Source organism: Nyctereutes procyonoides, unplaced genomic scaffold (genome assembly GCF_905146905.1).
Source record: "Nyctereutes procyonoides isolate TBG_1078 unplaced genomic scaffold, NYPRO_anot_genome, whole genome shotgun sequence".
Taxonomy (NCBI): domain Eukaryota; kingdom Metazoa; phylum Chordata; class Mammalia; order Carnivora; family Canidae; genus Nyctereutes; species Nyctereutes procyonoides.
Window position 1 is genome coordinate 20,179,060 of NW_026575030.1, and position 13,064 is coordinate 20,192,123.

General features: G+C 37.6%; 1 protein-coding gene across 1 annotated transcript in view; it reads left to right on the forward strand.

Annotated features, from left to right (window-relative positions):
• The window catches only part of UBXN7 (UBX domain protein 7), a 56,605-nt gene that overhangs the window by 16,128 nt on the left and 27,413 nt on the right, over window positions 1-13,064 (forward strand). The window contains exons 2-3 of the mRNA XM_055316148.1: window positions 1,039-1,186; window positions 4,723-4,790. Of these exons, the coding sequence (XP_055172123.1) occupies window positions 1,039-1,186; window positions 4,723-4,790 (216 nt within the window). The remainder of the gene's footprint in view (window positions 1-1,038; window positions 1,187-4,722; window positions 4,791-13,064) is intronic.

Sequence of the window (13,064 nt, forward strand, 5' to 3'; positions counted from 1 at the left end):
GGGCCGCCCGAAAGGAGTACTTTTTGATACATGTCGTAAAATTGGTTTTGTAAAGGGCTTTACTAATCTACATTGCATCTAACAGACAATACTGGCTTTACAAATGAATATATGTAGGGTCAGTTTTAAATGATGAAGATTGACATCTCCCCCCCCTCCCCTTTTTTTTTGAGAGAGAGAAGGAGAACTCAAGAGAGTGGGGTTAGGTGGGGGGAGAGGGAGAGAGAGAATCTTAAACAGGCTCCACACCCAGCACTGAGCCCAGTGTAGGGCTCAATCCCATGACCCTGAGATCATGACCTGAGCTGAAATCAAGAGTTTGGACACTTAACTGACTGAGCCACCCAAGTGTCCTGAAGACTGATATGTTTTCTTAAGGTTTTATTTATTTATTAGAGAGAGCATGCACAAGTGGGGGGAGTGGCAGAGGGAGAGAGACTGACTCCCTGCTGAGCAGTGAGCATGATGTGGGGCTCCAGCCCAGGACTTGGTATCATGGCCTGAGCTGAAGGCAGATGCTTAACCAGCTGAACCACCCCTGAAGGCACCCCTGAAGACTGACATTTCTTACCAGATTTTGACTTGGTTATGTTTTTGACAAAAATGTCCCATCTCACTTTTCTCCCTTTATTATTAAAAAATGCTTTCTTTTTAATGGAAACAAATGCTAACTGAAATGCATTCTTTCTTACAAAATATTTCTAACTTTCTAGAATGTAATCTTTAATTTTTCTTTTTTTTTCAGTTTATTAACAGATATATGGTTGGTCCATTTAAAGACATGCTTTATTTAGTTTGGTTTTATTATGAAGGACGAGTACTATTTTAATGTTGTCAGTTTCTTTTCTAGCTTTGTATATGTATTAATCAGCTAACATTGTAAAAGTATGCAAACAGGTTTTTAAAAAGAAGCCATTCATCCTAAAAGGAAAAAAGATACTATTCATTTGCTTGGGAATTCTATATTTTAATATGAACTGAATATAAGATGTCTTTTTTTTTTTTTTTAACTTTTCCCCTGTCTTTTTGCTATTTCAGGTGCAAGCGAAAGCGTAGGGAAACATATGCTTGAAGCCTGCAACAATAATCTGGAGATGGCAGTTACTATGTTTTTGGATGGTGGAGGAATTGCTGAAGAGCCCAGTACCAGTTCAGCAAGTGTTTCCACAGTCAGACCACACACAGAGTATGAGTTTATTATTTATTGTTAGGAGGTACCCCTTGCCTAAATTGAGCAGTTGCATTTTTATCAGTTAGGTTAATTCTCTGATTTTGAAAAAATTAGGAGTTGAAACTATCTGAGAAAGTGTCACATGGACATTTTAATGCTTATATACTGTAAATTCTGTAGAGCACTGTCATGTCTATTATTTAATGTTCAGAAGAACCCTATGGAATGGCCTTGTATCTACATTTTATAGATAAGGAAGCAGAGGCATAGCCATTTTCCCAGGCTGGATAGCAGTTACATAGCAGAAGTAGCAACAAAGCCCAATAAAGTTCAGATTTCTCAATTCTGGATTTTCTTTCTTTCTTTCTTTCTTTCTTTCTTTCTTTCTTTCTTTCTTTCTTTCTTTTTTTTTTTTTTTTAATTCTGGATTTTCTTACGTTGTCCCAGGAGAGTTTTGAGTTGCCACAAAAATTTTTGAAAAATAATTCTAGTCCTTTATACCTTAATGATAGTTACATACATGTAGTTAATCATTAGAAACATCTTTAGCATATGGAACTGTACTCTGTAGAGAATGATAATAAATGGTGAACAGATTTGTGTGTTTTTGCCCTTTACATTGGATACCAATGAGAATTTGAAATCAATACCTTAGGTACAAAATTCCAAGTCTTTGGAAAATATTAGAGATAAATGCTACTGGAAGGAAAACCATTGATTTTTGAAACAAAATTAAAGAGATCTGTAAATAAGACTTTAATGCTTACAGCCCTTTATATCTCTCAGGGTTTACAACATGAGATACTAAACAAGAGGAATTTTAGGGAATAGACTAAAAGACATAGGTATTAAAATTAGAGATAGATTTAAAAAGCCAAAGAACCTTCAAGACATAGTTGCCTCTTTTGTTGATCTAGTTCCAGATTTTAGAGTACTAATTATTTCCAAATGAAGAATGAACTTTAGAGATTATTATTAATACTTCATAAAGTTTTTTCTTGTCAGTGTTGCCTGTATATTTCAGATGTTGGTATCCCATTCCCCCCCAACATAGCTCAAATTTTTCATGGAAATCAATATGAAAACATGATTTAGTTTATAGAAACTTGAATAACAGATATTCACAGCTGATTTGGGGGAGCATAACTGTTCTCACTGTTTAAAACATGTTTTCTTTATTGTGTTTAAAAATAATTTTGAGGGACTTCTGGGTGGCTCAGTGGTTGAGCGCCTGCCTTCAGCCTAGGGTGTGATCCTGGAGACCCAGGATTGAGTCCCACGTTGGGCTCCTTGCATGCAGCCTGCATCTCTCTCTGCCTGTGTTTCTGCTTCTCTCTCTCTGTGTAGCTTATTAATAAATAAATAAAATCTTAAAAAAAATCCAACTTAAAAAAATAGTTTTGATATAGGGTGCCTGGCTGGCTCAGTCAGTAGAGGATGCAATCAATGCTTGATCTTAGGGTTGTGAATTCAAGCCCTATATTAAGTGTGGAGCCTACTTAAAAAAACTTAATTAAAAAGTTTTATAAATGAATGTCTTTTCCTACTGAATTACATTATAATTTGACTTTTGATAATGACTCCTAATTCCTAAACTATAATTTTTCATTCTTTGCCATTCACTTTTTTCTGATCCATTCTTTCATTTTGTTAGGTAGCTAACAATCTTGGAACAGATACACTCAATCAAGTTTTTCTGTATAGGGACTACTACTTAATCCAGCCCCCTAATTGATTTGTTTTCTGAGTTATACACACACACACACACACACACACACACAGACTCTAAGTATAAAATCAGATAATAGCAATAATTCATTGATTGATTGTTTTTTTTTTTAATTTTATTTTTTTATTCATGAGAGACACAGAGAGAGATGCAGAGACACAGGCAGAGGGAGAAGCAGGCTCCATGTTGGGAGCCGATTGATTGATTTTTTAATGGATTTATTTAGGTTAAAGCTATCTTCTAAGTTCTTAGTTTTCTTTCTTTTTTTTGTTTAAGATTTAGTTGTTTGAGTACAAGAGAGAAAGAGGTACACAAAGGGGAGAGTGGGCAGAGAGAAGCAGACTCCCCCCACTGAGTAGGGAGCCAGATGTGAGGCTCAATCCCTGGACCCTGAGATCATGACCTGAGCCAAAGGCCAAGGCTTAGCTGACTGAGCCATCCAGGGGCCCCTAAATTCTTAGTTTTGTTTTTTTTTTTCTTAAAGATTTTATTTATTTATTCATTTGCGACAGAGGGAGAGGGGGTTGGGGGCGGAGACACAGGCAGATGGAGAAGCAGGCCCCATGCAGGGAGCCCAACATGTGACTGGATCCTGGGTCTCCAGGATCACACCCTGGGCTGCAGGCGACGCTAAACTGCTGCACCACCGGGGCTGCCCAATTCTTAGTTTTCGTAAGAAAATAGACTATCTCTTTGATGAAAGAATATTATTAGAGCTTCCTCTTATAGATGCATTGTCTATCCTTCAGATTACAGAAATTTTGTCTGTGAGCTGTGACTGATGTACTTATACTTAGCATAATTTTGAATTACCCTTTATCCTCCATCTTTTGGCTTATTGTGGATTTCTTTGTCCATCTAATTGTTCTTTGATTATAGGATGTTTTGTTGACAAATGAATATTCATACCTTATTTCATTAAGTATATTTTGGAGTTCCAGCTATTAGATATAAAAAATAGGGCCTTAAACTCAGTTAATATTATTGGAAAACACCTGAATGCAAAACAGTAGGCCTAACTTAAATTAACATTGTAAGCAGGACAGTAATAAGTTTGGAACATAACTCTTCCTTGCTATGAACATTAATCAGCAGAGATTAATATAGGAGTTAAAACTATAAAATAATTAAATTGGTATTTAAAGGAACATATACCATTTTTACAGTATTTCTAAATGAGTATTTTCTACAGGAGGAGGTGGTTTTTTTTTTTTTTTTTTTTTTTGGAGGTGGGTTTTTAATAAATCCTCTGGAGGTAAACTTTGAAGAGTTTCTAGGCTTTTAGGAGATGAGTTATTACCTTTTCTGTTTTGTGTGTATATTGGAGTCTATTTAATAAATAATCCAAGGTAGTACCTATATTAACTATCTTCATAACTAGCATAAAATTTGCTGCTTGTTTATTTAAGGTATTTTAATATCTGGGTGATTTAATGATTATGTAATGTAATACTGCTTTTATTATGCCTGTATTCTTCCATTAATTTTTTTGTCTGAGGGTTTTGTTTTTTTTTTTGTCACATCCCTTTTTTTTCTTTCCTGAAAAGAACCTAGGGTAGGGAACTTGAGAGGAAATGGGAAATATTTTTTCTTTTTCTGTTTGTTCTATTTCTTTATAAATTATATGAGCTATCTATGCCAGGTACTTTTATTTTAGTTGACCTCTTTATAGAAACCATCTAACAGTCATTTAATACCGTGATTCCTAAAAGTCACTAAGTTTAGTATTAGTATTGTTAATTTGGATGTTTTCACAATAGTTATAGAGAGAACATGAAGCAAAAAAGTTTTCCTTTTGATATTTTCCTACTTCTTTTGATAGAGAAGAAGTTCGTGCCCCAATTCCTCAAAAACAGGAAATACTGGTGGAACCAGAACCTTTGTTTGGTGGTAAGTTCATCTTTTTCCTTGGTTTTATTGGACTCTGTTGTTATCTTTAGGGTTTTAATGAAGCTATCAAAAGATGTGAAGGCTTCCTCAGAGATTCTTACTTCAAATGTTGTACAGTCAGGTCTTATCCTGTAATTCTGTACTCTCATTGGGAAAATTGCAGAGTTGCTTCTTTCCAAGGAGAGAACCAGATTAAAATATTGGTATTTGTTGTAAAAGGCCAAAAGAAGAAAGTTAGCAAAAAGAACTACTGCCTTGCAATGGAAACAATGCTATCATTAAATAAAAGACTGATTACTTTTTATTTTGGGGAGCACTTACTTGACTGCCATATTCTTACTGTCTTGATATGTCTTGTCTTTACTCTTTCTAAATTTCTAAACGTTCTATCCCTATTTTGAGCAAGGGAGAAAATAATACCTACTCCATGCAAAAAATTGTGATATCAGTTTAGATGCATAGAAAGATGGTATAAAATGGAACATTTAATTAAATTTAAAGAAAATTTAGTTTTAGTTTAATAAGCACTTTAATTTACCTTTTGCAGGCTAAATATTTTAGGCATTAATAGATATATTAAAAAATAGAAAATAAAGTTATAATCTGGGTGGGCAAAGTCATAGAAATGTATTATATTGTACATATGGAGGCCAGTAATGCAGAGAAATAAAGTTTTGTAGGTAAATTTGAATAAAGGAGAAGAAATAAATTATAAGAAATGGATGAAGAAAACAATATAAATGATATGTTTTAATTTGAAAAAGCACTATAATTGAGAGTTTTTTTTCCCCCAGAGATTTTATTTATTTATTCATGGGAGACACACAGAGAGAAAGAGACAGAGACACAGGCAGAGGGAGAAGCAGGAGGCTCCATGCAGGGATGTGCAACTTGATCCTGGGACTCCAGGATCATGCCCTGGGCCGAAGGCAGATGCTCAACCACTGAGCCACCCAGGCGTCCTGAGAGTTTTTTGGTTTTTTTTTTAAGATCAATATTTGGGCAACTTTGGAATTTACTGTAGTAAGAAATAACAGAATATGCGGTCTAGATTCAGAAATAAAAGTGGGGTGAAGAAAACTCCAAGAACTGAATATTGAAGTATAATATAGGCTTTCTGGACTTTGATTCAGGCAGTCATTGTGCTTATTAGAAGTAATAAAGCATTGTTCATCATTTGTTTTTTCATACAAATGTTATGGATGGATTTTGGAATTGAGGGGTGATGCCTTTGGAAACTTTATCTTTTCTTTATTGAAGGAATAAGGCAGGATTTCAGAGTGGGGTAAATGACAGGAAATAAATTCTATGCTCTCTTACTGTTGTAAAGAGGCAAAACTGTTCTAATTTGAAATCCCTTTCCTCCTTTTACCTCTGGTTTAATAGACATTGAAGAGGGGAATGAGAATGACTATATACAGTTAGGAAGTCAGTCCTAACTTTCATTATTACATCTTCTTTTTCTTTTTTTAAAGAACATTTATTTATTTGAGAGAGAGATTATGAGCAGGGGAAGGGGTAGAGGGAAAATCAGACTCCCCACTGAGCAGGGACCCTAATGGGGGACTTGATCACAGGACCCTGGAATCATAACCTGAGCCAAAGGCTTAACCAGTTGGACCACCCAGGCACCCTCATTGTTAGATCTTACTATAACTTGATAAAGGTCTTTGGAGAACTATTTTCTTCTTAGGACAGTATTGATTTTAAAGTGTGATTCTCAAAGTGTGATCTTGGGTCTGTAATATGAAAACTATTTTCATAAAAATTTTCAGAAGAAGTTATTTGCCTTTTTACATTGTTGAGATTTGAACTGATGGTTCAAAAACAATGATAGGTCAGACTGCTGCTGCATCTTAATTAAGTCAGGGCAGTGGCACCAAACTGTAAATTCTTCACAGAATTAAAAAAAAAAAAAGAAAAAGCCTATTTTATTTAATAATGATCTTGATAAAGCAAGAAAAAATTGATTTCATTAAATCTGGATTCCTGGGTACATATTTCTAAACTATTCTTTTCTATGAAATAGAATGTATACATAAAGCACTTCTGCATACTGAAGTATAGTGTGGTTACTTTAAGGAAAAGCACTTGTATAGTTGTTTGAGTTGTGAGCTAAACCAGCTGCTTTTCTTGTGGAACTTTATTTTTACTTGAAAGATTCTGGAAAAACTATGGTTATTTAGGCATTTGGCAGACATTTTCTTGGAGATGAACAAAATCCTGTTATCACTTTGAGACAGACAACTGGCATTGTTACCAGTTATTCTGGCAAAAATTAGAATTTTAGAAAGTTTATTTCCCACAATTAGGAACTTGGTAACTTCCTAATCCTTAAAGGCTTTCTGATGAGATTAGTGGTGGCATTAACAGGTGTTGATTTATTATTACTATTATTATGTAATGAAATGGTCGGTGTTTGAAATGTTTGTATATCTCAGTGAACAAACATTTTTTCTCTTTTTTTTTAGAGAGAGGGAGGGGGGTTAGGGAAGGGACAGAAAAAGAGGGAGGAAGAGAATCTTCAGCAGGCTCCACATCCAGCAATGAGCCCAGTGCAGGGTTGATCTTATAACCCTGAGATTGTGAACTGAGCTAAAATCAAGAATTGGATCCATAACTGACTGATACACACACCCAGGCACCCATGAACAAATATTTTCGGGTGACCAGTACACCATATTACAAAATTGCACATAGGTAAAAGATCAGACAGTAAGATGAATCACAGATGTATATTAGTTATCTATTGCTGTGTAACAAATTACTCCAAAATTTAGCTTCCTGAAAGAACAAATATTTATTATTTCATGGTTTCTATAGTTCAGGAATCCAGGAGTGGCTTAGCTGGATATCTTTAGTTAGGGTCCCTCACAAGGTATAGTCAAGGTGTCAGCCAGCTCTATAATCATCTTAGAGCTTGAATAGAGGAGCATCTCCTAAGCTCATTCACATGGCTATTGGTTGGCTGTAGACATCAGTTCCTTACCACAGAGCAAATGAGAGAACAAGAGAAAGCAGCTCAGATCCCTGGGTGGCTCAGCGGTTTAGCACCTGCCTTCGGCTCAGGGTGTGATCCTGGAGTCCCGGGATCGAGTCCCACATCAGGCTCCCTGTGTGGAACCTGCCTCTCCCTCTGCCTCTCTCTCTCTCTCTCTCTCTCTCTCTCTCATGAATGAATAAATAAAATCTTTAAAAAAAAAAAAAAGCCACCATCTTTCTTTCTTAGAAGTGACAACCCATTATATCACCTCTGCCACATTCTATTTGAACTTGCCCGAATTCAAGATATTCACATATAGGAAATGAATATTGGGAGATTAGGATAATTGGAGGCCATCCTAGAGACTGCCTACCACATAGACCAGTGGATTTTAATGGAGCAGATAATGAAAAGTGCATTGATAAGATTTTAGATTCCATGCTACAATTAACCTTTAAGAAACTACTACTGGTTGAGTTTTGGTGCAGTATCGAAGAGGAATATTCACTGTGTTCTTTTTTTTTTTTTTTTAGAAGATCTTTTTTTTTTTCCTCCTAAAGATTTATTTATGAGAGAAAAAAAAAAGACATAGAGAGAAAGATTGAGAGAGGCAGAGACACAGGAGGAGGGAGAAGCAGGCTCCCTGCAGGGAGCCCGATGCGGGACTCGATCCCGGGACTCCAGGATCGTACCCTGGGCCAAAGGCAGGCGCTAACCGCTGAGCCACCCAGGGATCCCCCTATTCACTGTGTTCTTTTTTTTTTTTTTTAAATTTCTCCATGTTGTTATATATTCTTTTTTTTTTTTTTAAGATTCCATTTATTCATTCATGAGAGACACACAGAAAGAGGCAGAGACACGGGCAGAGGGAGAAGCAGGCTCCATGCAGGGAGTCTGAGGTGGGACTCGATCCCGGGTCTCCAGGATCACACCCCAGGCCGAAGGTGGCGCTAAACCGCCTGGGCACCGGGGCTCCCCTATGAATCTCCTTTTGAATCTTTTATTAGCTCTTTGTAGCTTAGCCTCTTTGCCCTCCGTTACCAGCATTCCTGTTATGTCAATAGAATGAGAATACAAAGGACGGATGTTTGCTATATAGCAGATGGCTTGCAAGAGTCAGGAAACACCTATTGAAGTGGCAGGTGGAAATGCAGGCATGCCTTGTTTTATTGTGCTTCACAAATACTGAGCTTTTTACAAATGAATGGTTTATGGCTACCCTATGTTGAACAAGTCTGTTAGTGCCATTTTACCAACATTTGTTCGCTTTATGTCCCTATATTACATATTGGTAATTCTTGCAATATTTCAAATGTTTTCATTATTATTATATTTGTTATAGTGATCTATAATCAGTGGTCTTTGATTGTAGTGTTGTAATTGTTTTGGGGTGCCACAAACCACACTTATAAGATGGTGGACGTAATTGATAGGACTGATTGACCAGCCAGCCACTCCCTGTCTCTCCTTCTTGGCCCTCTCTATTCCCTGAAACACAGCAATATTGAAATTAGGCCAGTTAATAATCCTGCAATATCCTCTTAAGTGTCCAAGTGAAAGGAAGAGTTACATGTCTCTCACTTCAAATCAAAAGCTAGAAATGATTAAACTTAGTGAGGAAGGCATATTGAAAGCTGAGATAGGCCAAAGGCTAGGCCTCTTGTGTCAGTTAGCCAGGTTGTGAATGCAAAGGAAAAATTTTTGAAAGAAATGAGAAGTGCTGCTCCGTTGAACACATGAATGATGAGAAAGTGAAACAACCTATTGCTTGCTGATCAGGAGAAAGTTTTAGTGTCAGGATCAAAGATCAAACCAGCCACAACATATCCTTAAGCCAAAGTCTAATCAGAGCAAGACTGACTCTCTTCAATTCTTTGAAGGCTCAGAGAGGTGGGGAAGCTATAGAAGAAAAATTTGAGCTAGCAGAGTTTATTCATGAGATTTAAAGAAAGAAGCTATTTCCATAACATAAAGTGCAGAGTGAAGTAGCAAGTCCTGATGTTGAAACTGTAGCAAGTTATCCAGAAGATCTAGCTCAGATAATTCATGAAGGTAGCAATACTAACCAACAGATTTTTCTATGTAGACAAAACATTGTATTGGAAGAAGATGCTGTCTAGGACTTCCATAGCTAGAGAGGAGGAGTCAGTGCTTCAGATCTTCAAAGGACAGGCTGGCTCTCTTGATAGGGACTAATGCAGCTGGTGACTTAAAGTTGAAGCTGATGGTCATTTATCATTCTGAAAATCCTAGAACCTTTAAGCATTATGCTAAATCTGCTGTGCTTGAACCCTATAAATGAAAAAACAAAGTCTGGATGACAACACATCTGTTTACAACATGGTTTACTGAATATTTTTTTTTTAAATTTATTTATGATAGTCACAGAGAGAGAGAGAGAGAGAGAGAGAGAGAGAGAGAGGCAGAGACATAGGCAGAGGGAGAAGCAGGCTCCATGCACCGGGAGCCCGATGTGGGATTCGATCCCGGGTCTCCAGGATCACGCCCTGGGCCAAAGGCAGGCGCCAAACCGCTGCGCCACCCAGGGATCCCGAAGCAGATTTTAATTCTTTTTTAATTTTTATTTATTTATTTATGATAGTCACAGAGAGAGACACGCAGAGACATAGGCAGAGGGAGAAGCAGGCTCCATGCACCGGGAGCCCGATGTGGGATTCGATCCTGGGTCTCCAGGATCGCGCCCTGGGCCAAAGGCAGGCGCCAAACCGCTGCGCCACCCAGGGATCCCCTGAATATTTTAAGCCCACTGTTGAGACCTCCTGTTTGGAAAAAAGGATTCTTTTCAAAATATGCTTAGTGACAACACACCTGGTCATCTAAGAATTCTGATGGTAGGGCAGCCCCGGTGGCACAGCGGTTTAGCACCGCCTGCAGCCGAGGGCGTGACCCTGGAGACCCTGGATCGAGTTCCACATCGGGCTCCCTGTATGGAGCCTGCTTCTCCCTCTGCCCGTGTGTCTGCCTCTCTCTCTCTCTCTCTCTCTCTCTCTGCATCTCTATGGATAATAATAATAATAATAATAATAATAATAATAATAATAATAATAATTCTGGTGGTATTGTTAAATAGGAATAATGTTTTCATGCATGCTAACACAACATCCATTCTGCAGTGCATGGATTGAAGGGAAATTTTTATTTTCAAGTCTTACTATTAAAGAAATACATATTGTAAGGTGATAGCTGCCATAGATAGTGATTCCTTTGATGGACCTGAGCAGCATAAATTGCAAATCTCATAGAAAGGATTCACCATTCTGGATGCCATTAAGAACCTTCACAATTCATGAGGGGTTCGAAATAACAACATTAACAGGAGTTTGAAAGAGGTTGATTCCAACCCTCGTGGATGACTTTGAGTGTTTAAGACTTCAGTGGAGGAACTATTAAGTGCAGATCTGGGTAGAAATAACAGAACTAAAATTAGAAGTGGAGCCTGAAGATACAACCGGATTGCTGCAGTCTCTTGATAAAATTTAAATGGATGAAGAGTTGCTTCTTACAGATGAGCAAAGAAAATGGTCTCTTGAGAACTAATCTCCTAGTGAAGATGCTGTGAAGATTGTTGAAATGACAATAACAGATTTAGAATATTACATAAATTAGGGGATCCCTGGGTGGCTCAGCAGTTTAGCGCCTGCCTTCCGCCCAGGGCGTGATCCTGGAGACCCAGGATCGAGTCCCACGTTGGGCTCCCTGCATGGGGCCTGCTTCTCCCTCTGCCTGTGTCTCCCCCCCCATCTCTCGTGAATAAATAAATAAATCAATAAATAAATAAAATATTTTTTAAAAAGGAATATTACATAAATTAGTGATAAAGCAACAGTAAGGCTTGAGAGGATTGACTCCAATTCTTTAAAAAATTATTTATGTATTTATTTAATCTCTACACCCAGTGTGGGGTTCAAACTCACAACCCCAAGATTGAGTCTCATGGCCCACCAACTGAGCTAGCCCTGGTGCTGCTTAGTTGATTCCAGTTTTTTGTTTGTTTGTTTGTTTAGATTTTTAAAATTTATTTATTCATTTGAGACACAGAGAAAGAGGCAGACACATAAGCAGAGGGAGAAGCAGGCTCCCAGGGGAGCCCGATGCAGGACTTGATCCCAGGATCCCAGGACCATGACCTGAGCCAAAGGCAGAAACTCAACCATTGAGCCACCTAGGTGCCCCTTGACTCCAGTTTTTCTTTCTTTTTTTTTTTTTTAAAGAATTTGTGTATTTATTTATTCATGAGAGAGAGAGAGAGGCAGAGACATAGGTAGAGGGAGAAGCAGGCTCCCTGTGAGGAACCTGATATGCTACTCAATCTCAGGACCCCAGGACCATGACCTAAGCCCAAGGCAGATACTCAACCACTGAGCCACCCAGGCGTCCACTGACTCCAGTTTTGAAAGAAGTTCTACTGTGGGTAAAATACTATCAAACAACATCATATGCTACAGGGAAATCTTTTGTGGAAAGAAGAGTCAATTAATACAGCAAACTTCATTATCTTAAGAAGTTGCCACAGCTATTCCCAACTAGAAGCAATCTCTACCATGATCAATCAGCAGCCTTCAAGGAAGGCCCTCCACCAGCAAAAGATTACAACTTGTTGAAAGCTCCAATGGTTAGCATTTTTTACCAATAAAATATTTTAAATTAATGTGTATATTTTTTTTAGACATAATGCTGTTGTACACATAATGGACTACAGTATTCAATTGTCCCTTGAACAACTTTCAGGTTTGGAGAGCTGACCCCCAAGCAGTTGAAATCTGCATATAACTTTTTACCCCCACCCCAAATTTATTTTTTTATTTTTTAAGATTTTATTTATTTATTCATAAGACACACAGAAAGAGAGAGAGAGAGGCAGAGACCTAAGCAGAGGGAGAAGCAGGCTCCATGCAAGGAGACAGATGTGGGACTCGATCCCAGATCCCCGGATCATGCCGAGCCAAAGGCAAATGCTCAACTGCTGAGCTATACCCAGGTGTCCCCCAAATTTAACTAATAGTCTGCATTTGACCAGAAGCCTTACCAATAACATAAATAGTCGATAAACAGATATTTTGTATGTTATGTGTATTATATACTGTATTCCAAACAATAAAGTAAGTTGGAGAAAAAATGTTTAAAATCATAAGGGAGAGAAAACACATTTAAAGTACTGTACTGTATAAAAAAAAATCCACATATAAATAGACCATGAAGTTCGAATCTGTATTACTCAATGGTCAGCTTTAGTGTAAATATAACTTTTACATGCACTGGGAAAATCAAAA